The 21,755-nt window shown below is 31.2% G+C and overlaps 1 protein-coding gene across 1 annotated transcript in view; it reads right to left on the reverse strand.

Moving 5' to 3' along the window:
• Nucleotides 1-487: 487 nt before the first annotated feature.
• The window catches only part of LOC129958215 (cadherin-related tumor suppressor-like), a 246,362-nt gene continuing 225,094 nt past the window's right edge, over nucleotides 488-21,755 (reverse strand). The window contains exons 8-17 of the mRNA XM_056070496.1: nucleotides 20,054-21,742; nucleotides 19,301-19,540; nucleotides 17,087-18,960; nucleotides 15,242-15,893; nucleotides 14,161-14,495; nucleotides 13,475-13,578; nucleotides 11,073-11,377; nucleotides 6,488-6,681; nucleotides 4,632-4,905; nucleotides 488-3,970 (exon numbers count right to left, since the gene is read on the reverse strand). Of these exons, the coding sequence (XP_055926471.1) occupies nucleotides 2,301-3,970; nucleotides 4,632-4,905; nucleotides 6,488-6,681; nucleotides 11,073-11,377; nucleotides 13,475-13,578; nucleotides 14,161-14,495; nucleotides 15,242-15,893; nucleotides 17,087-18,960; nucleotides 19,301-19,540; nucleotides 20,054-21,742 (7,337 nt within the window). The 3' untranslated portion in view covers nucleotides 488-2,300. The remainder of the gene's footprint in view (nucleotides 3,971-4,631; nucleotides 4,906-6,487; nucleotides 6,682-11,072; nucleotides 11,378-13,474; nucleotides 13,579-14,160; nucleotides 14,496-15,241; nucleotides 15,894-17,086; nucleotides 18,961-19,300; nucleotides 19,541-20,053; nucleotides 21,743-21,755) is intronic.

The following is a 21,755-nucleotide window of genomic DNA, read 5'->3' on the forward strand; positions in this document are numbered from 1 at the left end:
AAACTGGTTTATAATTTTTTTCAAAACATCATTTTCTATCTATATTAATAATAAAGAGAAATGCGTATGTGGGTGATTGTTTTCTGAGCCAACGGCCGACGGTTGCAAAAATAATGGAAGGGAAAAATAATAAATTGAACCCTGTAAATAAACATATTTTTATAAAAGTTTTGTTTTAATAAAATGCACTTATTACTATCGGAATGTTTCACTAAAGAAGATTATTCAGGCAGAAATTTGATAGCCGTCTTTAACCAATGCGAATTAAGATTCACTCCTTTAAAAATTAAATATTCACATTGAACCATTTATCCAATAAGTAATAATTTATTACTAGGATATCCGCATGGCTGGATGTTTAAAACCAGTCAACCTTTAATCATATTCCATAAAAATACATTAAAACAAAATAATAATAATATAATTTGTAACTCCAAAGTAAATGAAATATTTTTAGGCAAAAAAAAAAAAAAAAGAACGAAATAAAACTGATTGTAAAAGTTTTATTACAAGCTTACAACAAAAAATGCTGTATTATGTAACACAAATGGCACATTTAATATTATAAAAATGTACAAAAAAATGTAAACTTTTGAACATGACATCTTAATACAATGGCATGGAAGTATAAGCTTTAAAAACCTGCTTTTCAAATCACATCATTGCATTTCATCTATAAAATTGAAGTTAAAGAAGTGACTTAGAACTTTCAGGAACAAAATATTTGTCACAGCCATTAATGGTTATGGTACAACATCATTTCTCCAAAATTCTAAGTTGTAAAATAGACGTTGAAAAAAATTGTAAAAATAATGTATATTAGACAAAAATGTATTTTTAGGAGGAAAAAAAGAGAGAGAAAAAAAAAACACGTTTCGTATTTTCATCATTTTTTAAAAAAATATTACTTATAAAAAATATGTTTTTGTGTCATACAGGAGTTATTTTTACCGTAATACAACAAAAATATTTTTAAATTATAAATTGTCAACACAAGTTTAATACTTGGGATCCACAGAATAAAACAATTAATGTCTAAATTCTCGATGAGTTGCCAAAAAATTTCAAAAATGCTATCTTGAAGAATGGTTTTGTTCATTCAATACTAATTTCACCAATTAAAATTACTGGCTTGAAAACAAGTAGATATACGTAAAATCATGGCACCTACAAAAGGTCTTAGTTTTTAAAATAGCTTTACAGAGCTCAATCTCGTAGAATAAAGTAATGATAATGATGTAAAGCAGAAGTGATGCCAACTGACTAGCTTTAAAACATGAGGTATCAAGACTGCTGAGGAAAAACAAACAAAATACATAAGGTATTAACAACATATTCTATTGTCATGACAACTTTTAAAAATCAAGTTATTTTGAAAAATATCAAAACATTTAACATTTTTTTTTTCATTATGCACTTTTATACAAAATATGAGCGTAGGAGAATAATCAACATTTTGTCCCTGGATTCATTATTGCTCAATATTTTGAATATGACAGTACAATTCTCCTAAGTATACGAAAATTAACTAAAGTCAAGTAATAATAACTTTCTGAAAATAAAAACTACATATACCTAACTTGAGGTTGTTTTTTATGCTCATAATTACCAATTTAAGTTCTCACATATAATTATGCAAAAATATATTTGTATTCTTCGTTTTGGTATTTTGAAGAATTTTAATAATATTCTTAAATATCTTAAATGTGCACATAAGCATGATTTTTTACAAACAGGATTTTAATAGACTGAATTATTAAAATTTTAATTGGAAAGATAAGTTTAAGAAAATTCGGTATCGCTCTATAACATATAACTCCCCCTCCAAAAAATAAACTTCTCCTTATGCTCATATAAAACTAATTTAAGCACAAAAGTAACATGGAATATTAAGTAAAACAAAAAAATTCGTCTGGGATTCAAAATAAAAATTTAGCAACAAAATGATGAATATATGTTAGAAAACGTTAACAGACAATAATAAAAATGGAAATATTAATGTAAATTCTATGCGTTGTCAGTTCCTTAAACTAGATCATAAAACCATTCAATATAAGGCACTAATCACTTTTGATTTTAAAAGTAGTAAAAAATGTCCAACTTTTTTTTAAAGAACGCAATGAAATTTGTTACAATATTCTCATATGTGACTATTTACTATAATATTCACATGAGTGACTTCCTTCAAAACAAAATATTTTCATATGTAAAGGCAAGTCTTTCAGTCAATGATAGATGAGGTCAGTAATGAAATCAACAGAATGAAACATTTCTTTACAAAATGACTATGAAATGAATTTTTATACATAATCTTCATCAGTCTGCGAATGGCCAGGACCAGATGAATTGACATTGTCTGGAAGTTGTTCGATATCTTTGAATACACCAACTAGATTTTCAAAATTTGGTCCCCAATTCAACAAACAGTCCCATCCTAACATGGAACCATTTGTTGGTTTATAAGGTGGTGGGTTGGACGACTCATCATCTGACGCAACCAGTGTACTAAAAGATCCTCGGAAGGAGTCAAAACCATCATAGTTTTTGGCATAATCTTCATCGTTTTCATTATCTTCCTCAGCAAGTTTGGAGAAAATCATATTGCGTGGTCCAAATTCTCGATGTACTTTGTCATAATTGTCATACTCGAATTCAGAGCAAGTAAAAGAATCATTTCCACTTTCATCCGTGGAAGAATCTTGAGCTTCCAGAAGTTCTGTATTAGATTCCAACAGTTCTGCAAGTTTATATTTCTCTGCATTATCATCACTTGATGATGATACTGCATCTAGTGTACTTACGAGACTAAGATTTCGAGGTCTAGCGTTAAGTCTTTCAATTTCTTCGGTTGTAAGACCCAGAGTTATGCTATTATCCCTGGCTTTTAATTTGCTTATATTTTGATGGCCTGATTGCATGCTACTTGTGCTATGACTTAAGTTGCTTACTGGACTATTCAGACTGCGATCTGAATTTGTCATTGGATCTTGAAACTGCTTTGATCCAACGCCCTGAGCTGTAGCTAATAAAGCTTTTTGCAATGGTTTACCACTAATATCTTGCAATGTTAGTATCCTTGGAGTTTGTTGGGAAAGTTCACTAGAAGGACTAAGTCTTGCTAATGGTGTATTTTGCATTTTAATTGATGATGGACTGTCTCGTTGCGTAAGAGGATTATGCGGTTGATGTAAGATATTACGAGGACTTTCTCTTACAGGTGGATTTGATTGAAATTGGTGAGGACTATGTCTGTGGTTATGTTTATGATAACTAGGAACTTGTGGGTTTGATTTGTATTTGTGAATATTACCATCACGAAATCCTTTGTAATGATACACTATATCAATATCGCTGGGAGCAATGCTGCTTGCATTTTCTAAATCATAATGTTCTGGGGCTTCCAAATCTGCTGGATTTTGCATCACAAAATTGTTCTGTGTTTTATCCTGATTGTGAGGAGGAGGTTCTTCGATTCTCAGAGCTGGTGACGGTTTATTATGAATTTCTCGTTCAATGATATCTGGTCTTTGTGGGCAATCAGTATGTTCACGATCTTTTATTTTCTTTGGCACAAGATCTTGCGGCATATGATTCCTTATTACATCATCTGTATTAGCAGTTTCAGTGTATCCAGCACACTGATGTGTCCTATGAGATTCGCTACTAGCGCTAGTAAGGAAAGCGTTGTTTCCATTTTGTTTTATTTGGCTGGGACCTTTATCTCGCTTTAGTTTGCGTCTCCTGAAAACTAGGAAACTGATGAGGATAACAATAAGTAAAATAACAAAAAAGACTATAACAAGAATCACTCCAATGCTTAGAGGATCAGTTGTAACATTATCTATCCCGAGAGCTTCACTTTGGCACATGGAGTTAGTATTTCCGTGATGATATAATTTAAAATAGCTTGAAGAGTTTTGTTGTTGAACTTCATTATTCACAACAATCACTTTTACGCATCCAGAAACATCTGAAATGAAACAATAAAAACCATAAATAACGACAGGAAAAGTAGAGCAAAAGAAAACAATGAAGGAAATTAAATTAAGATATAATTTTTAGTCGTATTTCATTAATTTTATTATATGAGCTTTCAAAACTGAATTCTCTTATAAAATCACCAGACTTTTCACATAAAAATTGTTGTAAAATAAATTTATAAAATAGGCTGAATTTCCTAATCTCATATTTATTTTTTCATAAATCAATATGAGATCATGATTTATGAAAATCCTTATGATTAAAAACCCTAATTTTTCCTTACATGAAATAATTAAACACAGTTCTCTAATTTATTTAGGCATTAATGTATTTTTATATCAAAAAAATTCTAATAAAAAAGAAATTAAAAAAAAAACTTTTTTTTTATTTACACTCTCGCACACTAAGAAAATATTAAACTACACAAGCTTTCATTTATGTTTACTCAGATTATTTCCAGTAATCAGAAATTAAACTAACCAAGATAATAATTTGAGAAATAAAACGAATGCAGGTGAGTAACTTTTTCAAATAAAAATAATTTTCGGAGTATTTAATTTTTTTGAATCAAATCATTGAAATCGTAACAATGTTTTTATATTTATATTGCTCTTAAATTGAAATGCAAATTTCGTTTTAAAAGTCTTTACCATTAAATTGTCCATCCCCAGTCAGCTGATCCCACTGCCCTCCAATTGTGATTGATGGAACATATGGATCCAGAAAATCATGTAGAACTTGCTTGGAGTTTATGGCATGCAGTACATTATCAGTACTAATATTCAATTGATGATTCTTTCCTTGATGATTAGAAAGACTAATTTTATGCCATTGTCCGTCATTTATCAGAGGCAAATCCAATTCCTCAATTACTTCATCAGATGATTTCATTTTTGAAGAGTAAATTAGTTTTCCTTTGATAAGCTAATAAATAAAAAGAAAAACAAATAAGAATTATGCATGGTTTAAATGAATTTTTTAAAAAATCTTTAGATCACTTTAATATAATTGCATCTTTTTAGTTAGTATTCAAATACAATAATTTAAAAATAAAATTTGACAATCATATTTACTTAAATTTATTTTTTTAATCATTTCGCATTAATATTTTAATTCTAAATTTCCAATTATAATCCTTTTTTCATGATTTTCAATAATTTATCCACACATACTAGTGCTAAATGGTTAAAACAAGTCTGCCGCCATAAATTTCTAAATAATTATTCCAGAAATATTTGAATTTGCATTCAGAAGTTGGCGTTTCCATCTAGAAAAAGTTAGATAGGGGACATACACTTTGATACTGGTATAATTTTTGTGAAAAAAAAATCTATTTTGTCTAAAATAATCTACTACGAATCCGTCGAAGTTTTTGATTTCAGTATGTAACATTAAGAAAAAAGCAAAATTTAGAGAAATTTTTAAAATGACTATTGGTTTGATTTTGGGATTTTGTAGAGCTGCTGCCAGTATGTTTGCCAAATACATATTTAAAGTTAAGGAAAAACAGAGTTTAGGTACATTTTTTAAGTGATTGGCTTTGGGATTTTGCAGCACGATAATCAGTATGTAGGCGAAGTACAAATTTATTTTTTGCCAAGGCTAAACCGTACAGAGTTATTTTTTTCAGAACAAAAGGCAATGAATTCCACAGCGTTAAAAAGCATATCAAAGTAGTCTTTGGCAAAGCAATGAAATAAAATCGGTAGAAAATCAACGATAAAAAAAATATATATATTTATATTTAAAACAAAGGAATAAATTCCATGGATTCTATAAAAGCGAAAAGATAAATGTTTGGGTTTCGTCTAGAAGCCATGTAACCACAGGGTATTCAATCAAAATAAGTAAATCTACTCCGGCAAATTTAGAATGGGATACATCAGCATTTTTTTCCCACTCAAAAGATATCGATGTGCAAATCCGATTTGTAACGAATTCAAGCTGTGCCACTTTTCCGTTTGCTAAAGGAAGCAGTAGCGTAGAGAGAATAACTAGCGAAAGGGCCACAATATCCTTTTTTTTCTCATTTCCCTACTGTCATCAGTGATTTAGCAAAAGTAATTGGCAACCGGGCATGGAATTACTTCCATCCCTTAAGGTTAATTTACTTTAAAAGGGAATGAAAGTGCACTAATGTTTTTTTCCCCGTTGGCATCCCTTAAGATTGGCACCCGAGGCATTTATACTCCCCTGGTATCCCCGAAGTTGCAGCTACACTGTAAAGATGGCCAATTTTATTCGATAGCGTTTGAGGAATTTATTTCGTTTTGAGTTTCTGTTAATTTTGCCACATTAAGTAAAGATTATTTTTGATACATTCTTTCGGATAGCATGCTGGATTAGTTATGTTTAAAAAAAATGAGAGACCGATTGTGGCTGTATATATTCAAGAACAACTCTGAAAGAAAAGTATGGGACTGCCAATATAAAAAGAATCAAAAGTAAATAACATTTCATTAGAAGCTTTTAATGAGAATATTCATCAGTGTGCAAAATAAGTTACCTGCAATAATGTATGTTCATCGTCAGTACCAGAAAACATAATGATTCCATTCTGAGAGTATGATCGTATATGGAATGATATGGTTTTAGATGAAGTTTCTTTGACCTTATCTATTAGTAGCAAGGTCCTTCGATGCTTTTCTTCTGGGATCAGTTCAATGAAACTTCCTCCACCAATGCTAAATGGCTTTTTAGCTGAAAGTAAAATACACAGTTATTACATTTGTCGATTCTCTTCATTCGTGTCACAGAGGTAAATAATTTTAATTACATTCCAGAATTTATGATTAAAAAAATGAAGGAAAAGTTACAATTTTGTATGCAATTCAAAAATCTCACATGGGGAAAATCACATTTTCTTTCAATTTGGCTTAAATGAAATGCCTTCAAGTGGTCATTTAAACATATTTTAAGTATATGCTTTAAAAATGATATAATGACTCTTATTTCAATATCGATGCAATATCCAACACAATAAAACATGCAACGTTTTAATTTAATACCAGGAACCAATAGTGTTGTACGGTAGAGTGTAATGACATCCGGGCAAAGTACAGCTATTACATATCACATGCAACAATTCGAAAGTAGATGTAGCTTACATATACAAGCGTTTTTCATCAATTAAAATGCTACGACAAATTTGACAAAGGACATTTTAATATAATAGTGACAATAACTTTACCATTAAATTTATTAAATAAGGTGGGGTAAAATGAACAAGGGGGCAAAATAAACGAATAGTTTACAGAAAACAGATTTAATAAAATAGTAAACAAACAGCTTATAATTTTATTGACATGCTGATTTTTTAGATCCTTTGTATCCTAAATAATATATATATTTTTTTTGGCAAAGTTCTTCTTGTATGAAATGGAATACTTTCAATTTTATGTTCGATTCTGTCTATGGAAACTTAAAGCTAACTTTACTCTATCATTTTTTTCATTCAAAGTTCTTGAAAATTTGATAATGCATTATTAACTCATATTCTTAAGGAACAGAATTTTATATCTGGTGAAGTTGTATTAATTTATTTTAGAGCAGTTTTACAGTGGGGGAAGATGAACATAATGTTAGGCTTTTCTGTTGGTGCATCTAGCTATCCTATTAGTACTTACTATTAGGACTTTTACTGAGCAGCAGATTAGTTCAAAAATTTTATTACTGTTTCCAAATTATTTAAGAGGTACACAATGACATTTCTTTTCTTTCTCTCCAACTATAGATAAAAAAATGTATTTGCCTCATACCATGGATATTCCATTATGTTAATTTTTTTTTTATCTTAATCTAATTTATGTCCACAAACCAGACATAATTTAAAAATATATTGCAATTTGCATTTTGAATCATTTGCACCTTTGAATAAAAATTGAAAAGACATTTTAAACAAGAAGTTTCCGGAGAGCACATTGTAGAACGTTTCTAAAGCTGTTTTCCTTGCCCTTTTGAAACAGATGATTGAGAACTTCTCTTCACAAAATGCCGTGAAGGATTTTCAAGGTTGTATACCCAGTCAATAAAGTTAAAGTAGAGAACCAAATAATAATGCGGGTGGCATACAGCGCATCTCCTTTTCAAGAAGGCAGTGAAAACTCTCTAAGTTTTAAAAAAAAAGGTGATAAAGTTTCTGCTGTATCAAAACCCGTTGCATCTCCTGCGAAAGAATTAAAACTTCACCTGTTCATAATTCTTTCAACAATATCGCCTCTAGTTTTGAGTGAAACAAAAATTACACTGAAAAATTCGAAAGCAGAAGGAAAGCATGCGCAAGCAAAAACAGGTAGGTTTTGATTGCAGATTTGGCTATAATCCTTTTTCGTGAAGAGCATTTGAAGATAAAATGAACAAAGCATACTTTTCAAAGCATAGTAGCATTACTCAGAAGAAAAGGTCAGACAAAGTACCTTCAGGTTGCTGGGCAGTGTAAAGTATTACGGCAAAGAATACTTTTGTTGGTTAAAATTTGTAAGCAGAAAAATGGCTTCTTTATAGTAAAATGTCTTGTTAAATCTTCTCTTATTGAGAAATATACTTTTTCAGAAAAGGAAGATGTAGTTGAACTTGAAAGTGGATGGATAAAATAAAATTAGTAACTATTATACTAAAATAAAACATCTAAAAATAGTTTAGATTTAAATTCGTTTAGTAACTTGATTTCAATATGCACACACTTTTTAAAACGCAATTAACTTCGTTAATCTTATATGTAAAATTATTTAGATTTTTAAATGATTCATCTGCACACTTTGGCGCATCTCCCAGATCCCGGACTTAAAGAAAAGCCCAAATAAAGCCAAGGTTTTTGTTTTTCAATCTAATTTTAAAAATCAATTCAAATTATTTCTACCGAAAAAGAAGCAAGAGTTTATTTCAGACAGTATTCCAGGTTACGAGATATTCATTTCTCCATATTTGGAAAAGAAACCTAATTACAAATATTACATACAAAAATTTTGTTTCAGGAACTGTTATTTCAAATTGTAGAAAGAAAAATGAGCTTTTCTATTTAATGAATTATAATTCTCATAAACCGGAGCAAAGGAACATTCTTCGGATGAAAACGAAGCAACTTTACGCACAATTTTACATGCTTGCGATTATGAAGTCCTTCCTTTTTTAAAAATGCCCTTTCAATTTAAGAAAATTAAAGATTTAATAAATAAAAAATAAATTAATAAATAACGAAATGCAATTAATGTTAACCAGAAGAAAAAGGTTAATAAAAATTAAAAGAAGCAAGCTAAGTGAATAAAGAAACAAGTGAAACTGCGACAAAAGCGAGAAGAAGAATGATCGACAAATCTTATCTCTCCTCAAATCGGCGTCAATATTAAAACAAACCTCAAGCTTCCGACGGAATGCAATTCGAAATGGATTTTCCCTACCAAAACCTATTCCTACAGCGACAGCCATAAACATAGATATTTGGTGGCAAGCTTTTCGTGAAGGACACACAGTACATGAGCCAATGTTCGATACTATAGGACAACATATTTTCAATTTTTCATATTTAAATTCAAATGTTAAAATTTCTATATGAATATTATTTATAGAGTATATTGTATATTTTCAAGTTGTCCTTAATGATATAATTTTTATGAGTCATTTTCTTTTTTAATCTATGATAATTTTACTCCGCACACTGGAGTAAAATGGTCATAGTAATAAGCCTTAAAAAAAGTAATGATTATTCAATTTCTTTATTTAAGAAAGAAGTGAATAAAAAATCGTAGCTACTTTTAAATAATGTAATGTAAAACAGCTTTAAAAAAAGGTTAAATATTCAACATAATTTAAGTAGCGTAGTTTGCCAACGTTAAATATAGCTGATTTTATGGTCATATTAGTCCAACTTATCCTAAACAATACTTATTTTAAAAATATTTTAGTTGCCCCATTTTACTGTTGAAACTGTCCATTTACCGTGTAGTCTTAATTTTACTTTTATTAATTTTATAATAAAATCAGTATTCACCTGCACATTTTTTTTTCTCTAAAATTGTTTTGTGCAGGATTTACTTTATGAGAAAATATTGGGGAAACAAATCTTTCTGCCATATGATGGAAGAATACTGGTTCTAAATTATTTTTGGTCAAGATTAAGACATTGATATACGTTATAAAATCAGTGTCGACTGGTCAGTTCAGAAACAAGCAATGCTGCAAAAAAAATTTTAAAAAATCAAAATAAATAATACTTTAAATATTATTTTTAAAAAATATTGTAGCATCTTTTTTTTCGATGAATCATTTGTAATAAGAACAAATGTGTAATAAAACAGATGAATTTCCATCGGAACATTTTGAAAACGAAACTAGAGCGAAGAAACGAAATAGCAAACGAGCAAAGACGAAGAAAGTATAAATCAAAAGAGTAAAGGCAAGCCTTGCGTGGGAGGGAAGGAGAAAAAGCAGCATCACACAGTAGGTTGAGAGCAAAACAGGCTGCAAATGGAGAAAACGAGTCATTGTCAAATTCAATGACAAAGATAGTTAGTTTCAACTCCTAGTATACCAAAACTATTGCGGAGTGAACTAATTTTGATGCTTTCTAGGGCTGTTTGGAGACCAGACTCAATTTGGTTTCTTCCTGTTTATTGATCCATTTCCTGTCTCTTTTCCCATTTTCATTGTTCATCAAATTCTTAGTATGGAACATCAGAATTGAAAATGAAAAAGCAATCTTTTAAAATAATTTTAGGGGAAGGTTGCAGGTGTGCAGCCCTAATGGATGAGGCACCATTATATAAAATGTCTAGCTATAATTCTATCATATATGTAAAACGTTCCAACTTTCGTAAGTAAATGTTTAAATAGTAAACAAAATTTTATTTATAAGACGCAAATATGTTTAAAATAAATGAAATTGTCAGATGCAAAGATATTGTCAGACATGAGGAATTTTATAACTAAAGTTCATAAAAATAACAATTCAAATTTAACAGTTCAAAATATTTTTATATATATATAAAGTAAATTTCAACTATTTTAATATTTTTCAGAATATTTTCAGTTATCAATTACTATCATAATAATGCGTAAAATAGGAATTTAAATTCAATAATAAAATATTAGTTTACCTTCAATGCAAGATGTTGCTACCATATCGTTGTCACAAATACAGGAAGTAGTAAACCAATCATTAATACATGTACCACTTTCCCCACAAGTAGAAGTAATGCAGGAATTTTCTTTCCTACCACAGGTGGAGGTTACAAATGCAGATTTAATGGGAGTACTCATATCAATCTCTCGTCCATTAACGGATAAACCTCGCATACATCCAACAAAATCACTAGTAGAAACTTGACCAGGACGTTCTAAAATAGGATCGACAGTTGCGATACCACCAACAAACATTAGATTACCACTGAAGTTGAGAGTCCTAAAAAAATTGTAAACACACATTATAACATAATCAATTACTATCAACAACTGAAATTTACTAACAATAATAGAAATTTAATATACAAGGTGTTTCAAAAAAAGTGGAACAAGCGTTTTTTTCCTTAATTATTGTAACTAGGCATATACTTTTATATGGTACTCAGAAGTTTGAAAATACATTGGCTTTTGCAGAGGTTAAGAGTAAACAATTGTAAAAATTAAATCTATAGACAGTGCCCATAGCGAAAAAATATCTATGAGTAAAATATTTTTTACACTCATCTTATAAGCGCTCAAAACTTTATTTTTCTATGCGTAATACTTGCTGAGATATTAAAAGGCAAATTTATTGACTTACACCATTTTTCTTTACTTCAAACTGGTGTTTCAACTAGGAATTCATTGTATTTTTCAAGTGTGGTAAACATATCGTAAAAAATTATTAAAAGGACAGAATTATACTGCAATTTACATGATAATGCATTTATTAACTCTCCTTAAATTTTTAAAAATGATCAACAATCCAACAAATAAAATGTGTAAAAACATTGTTCCAAATGAATATATTTGACAGTGATACAAAGTTGCATTCTTCTAATAACGCCTGAGTGTACGCGATCTAGTTTATCACTTGTGACATCAAGACAGGCTTCTTGAATTCGTCGGTAAAGATCTGCTACGTCTACAGGAAATATACACTGATACATGCTATGCATTATACACTGATGCAGAAGAATGTAAGCAATACTATAAAGAAAAAGCCACAGGCGTCTACGCATGTCATAAGGAAGAAATTCAGCAGATCCTTGGAAGCCAATCCACCTACCGAGGAATTCAGCATCGTTTTACAGTTGACATACGATGAGAAGGAGCACTGTCTATTTACGACTACACCTTTACACAATTACTATTACTTTACTCAAAGTAGAATTTCCCATATAATGTCATTGAAAACTAACTGAATAGATCAATCACCATTCAGCATACTGTTGTACAAAACAGGATAAATCAAACAGTTTCTAAAAATGTCTCACCATACATTTACGGACAATTTTTACTAAAGATGAGCCTCTAATGGATTTTTTTTTTCGTTTGAAAAGTGATTGTTTTGACAATTGATGCCTCCACCTCGATTAAAGCAACGTTCGTATTCCCAAATTAAATTTTTGAGGAAAGAAAGATTCAATTCTGTTGAAGAGGGGTCCAACTGTAAAACTCTAGAGGCTGATCAAGATATGACAGTAACTGTTCACGAAGCCTGGGAATGCCATATGGAGCCAGTCATTGCGTTGAAGTATTCTCTGCATTGTCAATTTTGGAATGATGAGTTTTCAACTGATTGCTCGTACACCAGCTTGAAGGTAACTTGAAAAATAAATAAACCAAAAATAAATGGCATGTTCTGCATCACTTGTATAATGTCTCAATCTCCCCAAGGAAGAAAGAATTTTGTAACATGAAAATCTCTAAACCGTTCTGTAAATACATTTTCTACAAGAATGCTAGAAACTCGAAAAATGATATTAGTATTCTTCGGCAAATGGGCCAGCATTGCGATAACATACAATATAAATTATCAACATTTCAAAACATTCATTGTTACAGAGAGATGTTGTTACATTGAAAAGTTTAAAATCACAAATACAATTCCAAGCAAAGAATTTTCCATTCTTTTTCGGTATTCTACTACTTCTCTGAAGTATCTTAAATGCTCAATTTCACAAATTCCGATATAATGATTGATTCTATCGAAATTTGTAATAAGTCCTTCCAAATTTTAAAATAAGCATTTCGCTCAAATTTTATAGGTTGAAGCTTCAAACTTTATATGAATTGATGAATGTAACTGAAACATTGTACTAATAGACACTTTAACACTATGGGGACCGTACAAAAATTAAATTTTTTAAAAAAACTTTTTTAATTTTAACCTCCACAGAAACCAAAGATTTTCATACAATTGCCTACTTTATTTAATGAAAATTTGTAAGAGGTAGTATATATCTAAGTGCAGTATTTAGAAAAACAGAAGTTTGTTTCCTTTTTGTGGACACTGTATATTATTATAACTCTAAATTCCATATTTCATTCTTACCCAGTATGACCAGAAGCAGATTTAGAGCACGTTGAATTACCAAGTAAACATTCTTCACATGTATCTCCATTCTCATTGCAATGTACCACGGATACCGAGGACATCTAAAAATAGTCATGATATATTTTAAATAAACATGCTTTGAATCTGAAAATAAAATTTATTGATTCTCCAGCAATTTTTGTAAACACTAAATATACATTAGAGCATTACATAAATAAGTACAGCTTCTAATTAAAAGAAAAAGGATTAGATACAAGTCTTAATAAATTCTAATGACTAAAATGTAACTTTTGAAAATCATAAAAATAAATTGGGCTTTTTCTTTTTTCATACATACATTCAGACAATAAAAACTTCAAACTAAGATAAATGGCATACATACTACTTGTCTAATTTATTTACAGAATATTAAATATCACATCATATTTCTATTTGGAAATGAATGAGAAACAAAATGCATTTTCACTTCATCATAAATAACTTAATTTTTTTAAAAAAATCCACTAAAATATGATAAAAGCAAAATTGAACTACCTTAGTTGATTTTAATCCGAATCATCCATAGTTAGGTGTCTAAAAACCACTTACCTGGGTAAGATTTGACAATCGTCTACGCTTTAAATCGCACCTGTAAAGCTTTGATAAATTGTGAATTAACTAAAAAAAATAATGTAATAACTTACCTTTCCGTTTCTAATTGCAGTTACTTTATGCCATCTTCCATCTGAAACAACGATATTAGTGGAAATTCTTGTTATTGCTGTTCTTGAACCACCGAAAGACATAGTAGGCACAGAATTGATTATTTCTAAAGCTAAGAAATCTGATCGTCCACCACTTTGAGCTCCAAAATTGTATACGAGAAGAGCGTTTTGCCTGTTTGTTGAGAAGACAATTGAAATATCATTTGTTGTTGGCTGAAGAGGATTGAATGCCATGTATGAATAAGGATGGAAACCATATGAGGATTTTTCACAATGCCTGCCGAAATAACTTGACGTGCAAACACAATGATAACCTGAAAATTATATGAAAAGATATGATTAGAGGCTTAAATAATTAATTTCTTATATAGTTAAAGCTTCTAATAAGATTGGCATCCACACGTTTGTTTCGCTGTTTATTATACTTTTTCTTTCTTTGACATAAATTATGACAATTATATATTTCTTTTCATTAAGCAAATGTATCCTTACATAACAAAACGTATTTTAAAAATTCGCTTCATTTATTAGCAGTTAATTATTAACATTTCACAATCAGTAAGCATTTTTAATGGACCTTCTTAAATGGCGAGGGGCGGGGGTGGGGGGTCTTGTAGAGATCGAGGAAAGTGCTTACCTACTTTTCAAATCATTTGAAGATCAGATCTAGTTCCTGTCAACCATCCGAGGAATGTCTTTCACATTAACTATTAATCTTGGCGTAATGAAACATTAGGACAGAATAATAAAATGATATACGGGGTGATTAGGATATTCCATTGTTGAAATTTACGCGCAGAGGAAATCACAATGAGTAATCTGCGGTTGTATATAAAATCTTGATGATAGGCTTCACCAGTTAGGAAATGGATAAAAATCATTGTTTCCTAAACCAATATTAATTTTAAACATAATGTTATAAATAGGTGGTGGAAAAACCTTTCCTCAAAAAAAAAAAAAAAAAAAAAACTATAATAAATTTGAAATCCGTAGTTAGATTTATCGATAATATCAAAAAGGAAGAAAGAAATTTGAAATAGAGAAGTAGATAAATACGCACCTAAGTTCTCACTAACACAAGTTCCTCCATTAAGACAACGATTTGGACGACATGCATCAGCAGTCTGTTCACAAACTAAACCTTTAAATCCAGGCCTACATAAACAGAAAAAGCCACTATTTGGTGCTTCTTGGCAGGTTCCACCATTTTTACAAAGTGATGTTGTACAAGATTCCTTACGGGGAATATCGCATCTTTCCCCTTGATACTGTGGACCACAAACACAACGGAAAGAAGTACCGTCTTGATGGCAAGAGCTGCCAGAGAAACAAGGATTTGGCAAACAAGGATCTTGTTGATTTTGGCACATGGATCCAGAAAATCCCGGAGGGCACTGACAAGAAAACTCACGAGCAACATGAGGTGATGTAAATATTAACGACGGCGAATCAACAATTGATAAGAAGTCCTTCATTTCTATGAAACTTCTGCAAGTACCTTGATTTTGGCAAGGTGAAACTTCACAAGGATTGTAACCTATATCAATGTCTTTATCTTCCACCGCTTCCCTAAGAAATGAGGACTTTTCATTCAATAAGGAAAGAACTTCTTGCGGTGGAACATATGTACTTTCTGATGATTTCGAAGCTAAAGTTATTTCCAAGTGCTCCTCCACATTCACAATACTGTATACAACTGGGTGACTTGATGACTAAATCAAAAAAAGAAGTATAAATTAATATTTTGAAAGAAATTTATGTTTTATAATTTTAGAGAAAGTGTAACTATTGATGACTGATGCATCATATGGAATAAGAAATTAATAAATACTCTAATTTTATGTATTATAGCTGCCGTTTAATGTGATCACTTGGAAACTAAAGAATTTTGATAGCATTAAACGACTGATAACAATAACCGACTAAGTAATATCAGCTATATTTTTATCACATTAAGGAGAAAGAAAGGAAAAAAAATCCATTTACTGTAGAGTTATCAATAATTTATTCCAAAAATAATTAAAACAAATTAATTCTTTTTTTTTTTTTTCTTTTTTTTGCTTATTGAAAATTAAACCTTAACAGTTCACTTACAAATTGTCCGTACAAGTACACTTTTTAAAAATGTTGTTCAGTGATGTTGTTTCAAAATATAAAAACTAGACCCGATATGGCGTTTATTGGATGGTTTCCTTCACCATATTCATCTCCAATGGAATAATCAATGTTTATTCATTAGTCTTGATCACAAAACGCTCGTGATTTTTCGAAATTTTACAAAGAAGAGGGATTGAAATTTTCAACTGCGCTGCAGTTTTGTGTTTAACTCATTTTAATTAAACTTCCGTATCTTCTAAGAATTTCAAATTTATCTTAAACGCTCAAATCAATGGTGTGTTTTTTTTTTGTTTATCCATTTTACTTTCACAATTTAATCGAAGGTAGCAGTGTCTTATGACTGCTCAACAGATTTCAAGCCACAACTGAAAGCGTAGGGAGTCTGTTTAAACCAATCCAGACCGGTCTCTAATCTAAAAGGATGCGAACAGTTTCCCATAGGAAAAATTATTTCCAGATGTTTATTTAAACATGGAGCAAGAAATTCCACGAGTGTAAGTTGTTAATGCTGGCTGAAAATGAATGATCAGTTAATTTTCTTCTTCAAGACTGATAATATTAAACGATTTAGTGATAATACTACACGATTTAGTGATAATACTAAACGAATATTTCTGTGTACATTTGAATAAGGTAGTACAGGACCAAAAGATTGATAATATATAGCAAATGATAACATTAACCGTGATGGCATTAAGCAACGTCCACTGTATTATTAAAAATTTAGAACAAAATACAATTATTGTTATTTGAAACCGTAAAACTTATTGCAAATTTTACAACTTACCTTAAATATACTGTCCAGAACCCTCATGAAATTATCAAAATGTATGGCTAAGAAGGTATCCGCAGAAAAATTCCAAATTCTCAAAGAAACACTGTTTTCAAGAGTAGCGTTGTCAAAATTCAAAAATTTCACTCGGATTGTAGATGACACATTTCGATGCTTTCCGTCATTCCCACTGACAGTGAGTGTATAAATTCCTGGGTTTTCGAATTTGGCTGTGTGTAAATCGCACTTCCTAGGAATCCTAAAAATGGCAGTGTTTCCCTCCACAATTTGGCACTGATATTGTCCAACTATATCAAGATCCTGTGGATGCACATCAGCAATCTTTCTTCCTGGGAAACTTTTGTTGTGCACCCAGACTAAAATTGTAAGAGGTCTAGAAGTTGAAGGGCTATCATTCTTATCAAGCACCATTATTTTAACTAAGTTTTGAGAACTCATTGGAGGTGTTCCACTGTCTTGAACTGCAACCAAAATCTCAAGTTCAGGTGTTGTTTCTCTATCAAGGCTCCTGGTTGTTTTAACTAAGCCTGTATGGGTCTCTATTTCAAAGAAATCTTTATGTTCACCACCAATCAAGAAAAATTTGAAGGGTGCTCCATTTGGAGGTAAATCTTGATCAGTTACGCTAAGAACCATAACATTTGTGTATGGTGGTTCGTTCTCCAATACATAACCTATTACTTTTGATGAATCAAACGTAGGTCCATTGTCATTAACATCATCAAGATATATTTTTACTAGCGTAGAGCCAGATTGAGGTGGATTTCCACTATCGGTTGCAGTAACAGTTAAATTGTATACAGGATGTGTTTCTCTGTCAAGATTACCTGCAGTGTATATAGCTCCTGATTGTGGATCTATGCTAAATGCTTTGTCATTGTTACCAGAAAGAATTGAAAATGAAAACTGATTATTATTCGGGTGAACATCTTTATCTACTGCAGATACTGAAACAACAGATGTGCCTAATGGAGCAGCTTCACTCACCCTGGCTTCATACACATCTTTTGAGAAAACTGGAGGATCATTTCCATCTTGAATACTGATCACTATTTGAGCTTCATCTGTGTCATTTCCTCTTATACTGCCAGCATTCTTAGCAAGTACTGTAAGAACAACACGAGACTGAGATTCCCTATCCAGTGCTCGAGAAACTTTGATACTTCCACTCTTAGAATCAATTTGGAATCCTTTGTTGTTGCTGCTACCCACTAACAGGAAATAAACTTCGCCGTCTACACCGCTGTCTTCGTCAACAGCTTGTAACTGTCCAACAGTTGTACCAACACCAGCAGATTCACTGACAGTAAATTGAAATACAGGCTGAATGAAATGCGGGTAATACTCATTTTTACCAACTATATGAATATCTACAACTGTAGAAGTAAAAAGAAGGGTTCCAACATTACTAGCAATTATTTGAATAGTGTATTTTGTTTTCTGCTCATAATCAAAAGAATATTTAGACGTTACAACACCATTTTTAGGATTAACGCTGAAGAAAGTATGATCATCTCCTTCGACAACAGAGTATTCTATTATACTATTTCGCGCAGAGTCTGCATCGAAAGCTATTAATTGTGTCACATATGTTCCTGGGGGTTCGTTTTCTCCAAGGAAGACATCAAATTTTGTGGAATTGAATACTGGAGGATTGTCGTTCACATCTGTAACAAGGACGGTCAATACTGCTGTAGAATTTTTGCTTTGGAACCCTCTATCTGATGCAAGAATATTTAAATGGTATGTACTAACACTCTCAAAGTCTAAATATTTAGCAATGGTTATTGCTCCAGTGTGAGGAGATATCTGGAACTGATTGTCGTGATTGCCTGATAATATGGAGTAGATAATTTCTCCATTAAATCCTAAAAAGTAGAAAAAAGGAGGAAATATTAGCATTCTTAAATGTCAAATGACTTGTAATGTAATGTAAATGTAAAAAGACTTGGGTGCACTGCATATTAAATAACATAAAAAAATTCGTAAATAATACGAAACTCTTTTAAAACAATTAAAGAAAATAAATCTTTTATCAAAAAATTTAATCAGTCACCATACAGAGTGTTTAAGTTGGGTATTGATAAAGAAAAATCGCACCAGATTATTGAAGTCATTTTACATAGATATTCCAGTATTAGAGTTTAATATAAAACAGAAGAAATAAATTAACAGAGCACTGAATTTTCATTTTAAAGATGAAATTACCTTTGTCTTCATCAGTTGCAGTAACCGTGACAATTTCTGACAGCAAAGGTTCATTTTCAGGAATCACTACTTGATAACTTAAAGCTGTGAAAGCAGGAGAATAGTGATTCTCATCTGTGATAGAAAACAAACCAACAACATCAGCAGATCTAGGAGGAACTCCTTTATCTGTAGCTTTAAGATTGATAGCAAACCATTTATTCTTCAATCCAACCAAAGGACTTGACACTGTCACCCAACCTATAATTATATAAATGCATTATTACTAAAATGAAGATAAGATGAAGTAAAACATATAGTTATAATACATCATTCAAAGTTCATTCTTATGCATACAGTTTTGCCACCTCTCCTATAGTTAATAGATGTATATAATTAATATAACTATCCTTAAATGATCACCGCCTTCCCTTAAATATAGATTCAACTTTTGTTTGCTTTTCTTGAAACATTTTACCTTTCTTCCTCTGCAAGATGTTTGTCACTTACAGTAAATAAAAATTTAAATTTCAGGTGCTTGATAAAATAATGAATTTGTTTTATGACATATAATTCAAATGCTATTATTTAACAAATTCTGATTAACTAAGCAGCATTAAAACACATTTATCAAGATTTAGAATTAAAAAAAAAACAGATGATATATTTAAAAGAGGGGTACGATCTAGAATCTAAAATCAAATAATGTAATGATATCACTTGAAATTTAAAAAAAATGTTTTATAAAAATATTAGGATTGTAAAGCTTATTACCTGTAGTTCTGTGCACTGAAAAATACTCAGAGCCATTTCCACCAGTTTTAAAATATTCAATTTCAGCATTGATACCAACATCTTCTTTATCTTCAGCAACAACTTGAAATACAGATAATCCAATTGCTGCACTTTCTGGTATTGGAGAAAAGTAATATTCCTTTTGAAATACAGGAGCATTATTATTTGAGTCAATAACATTTATCACTACAGTTACTTCACTGCTTAGCGGAGGATTACCATGATCTGTCGCAACAACTTGAAGGACATGCTGATTTTCCGGTGATGACCCTTTTAACGTTCTTTTATAGTAAAGCACTTGCTTACTTAAAATATTTCCAGTACTTGGGTCTATTCGAAATAGGTCAGAAGGCCGTTTCAAGGAATAACTAACAAAAGAGTCAGGACCCTTTTTATCACGATCCGTAGCAGTAACTTGCCCTATAAATAAAACTCCTTGCATCAACTCAGGAATATTGAATGTATATTCTGGAAGACTGAATTCGGGTACATTATCATTGACGTCTTGAATTAGAACCGTCAGGGGAGTTTCAGCTTGCCATGATCCGTCGACAGCAGCTACTTTCAATAAATATTCATCTTTGACTTCTCGATCAATCCACCCGGCAACAGTAACATTACCAGAAACAGGATCAATATTGAACTTTTCACCAGGGTTTTCAGTGAAACTGTAAGTAGCATTAGCATTCATATTAATATCCTTATCGGAAGAGGTCACTTGTATAATGAAAGTTCCAATCGGTGCATTTTCGGTAACATTCGCACTAAACAATCTAGTAAATCTTGGTGGATTATCGTTTTTGTCTAGAACTTTGATATAAACTGTAGCAGAACTTGTTCTTTGAGGCGTTCCATGATCGACAGCTTTAATGAATATTTTATATTCATCAATAGTTTCTCGATCAAGGACTTCAGTAGTATAAATTTTCCCCGTTTTCAGATCCAAGGAAAAAGGATGATTCATTTCCTCTTCAGAATCAAAATGGTATTCAACGTCTCCATTAACACCAAAATCTGCATCAGATGCTTGTACTTGTATAACAAATAATGGTGGTTCTAATTCTTCTTTGACAGTCGCATTATATACAGATTTTTCAAAAACTGGCGAATTATCATTAATATCTGTAACTTGAATTTCTAATTTAACTGCACTCGCGAGAGAAGGCGTATCGCTATCTCTTGCTTCTACCCATAATTCATATGCAGATATAGTTTCGCGATCCAGTCCACCTACTAGTCTGACTTCACCTATCTCTGAATTTACACTAAATGCATTGCCAGAATTGCCTCCAGCAATGTAATACTTCAATTTACTAGCATCATTGACTTTTGGTGAAACAGCAGATACCCGTGTAACAACTAAATTTTCAGAAGATTCAGCAAACTTGAAGCTTCTTAACCCTGGATGGAATCGAGGGAAGAGTTGAAATTTTTCAGTAAACACATTCACCAAAGTGGTAGAAGACAATGGAGTCTGCCCACTATCGGTGGCATGGATTTTTAGTTGATAACCTTCTGATTTATTTACTAATTTCTGCACAAGTTTCACAACACCAGTTTCTTGATTAATTTGAAATTTATCAGCATCTGTGCCTGATAGATGGTACACTAGTCGACTATTCAAACCGGCATCCAAATCAACAGCAACAGCTCCGAATACAAAATGACCTAAAAAGAAGGC

The sequence above is a fragment of the Argiope bruennichi genome, chromosome X1 (assembly GCF_947563725.1).
Source record: "Argiope bruennichi chromosome X1, qqArgBrue1.1, whole genome shotgun sequence".
Lineage (NCBI taxonomy): Eukaryota > Metazoa > Arthropoda > Arachnida > Araneae > Araneidae > Argiope > Argiope bruennichi.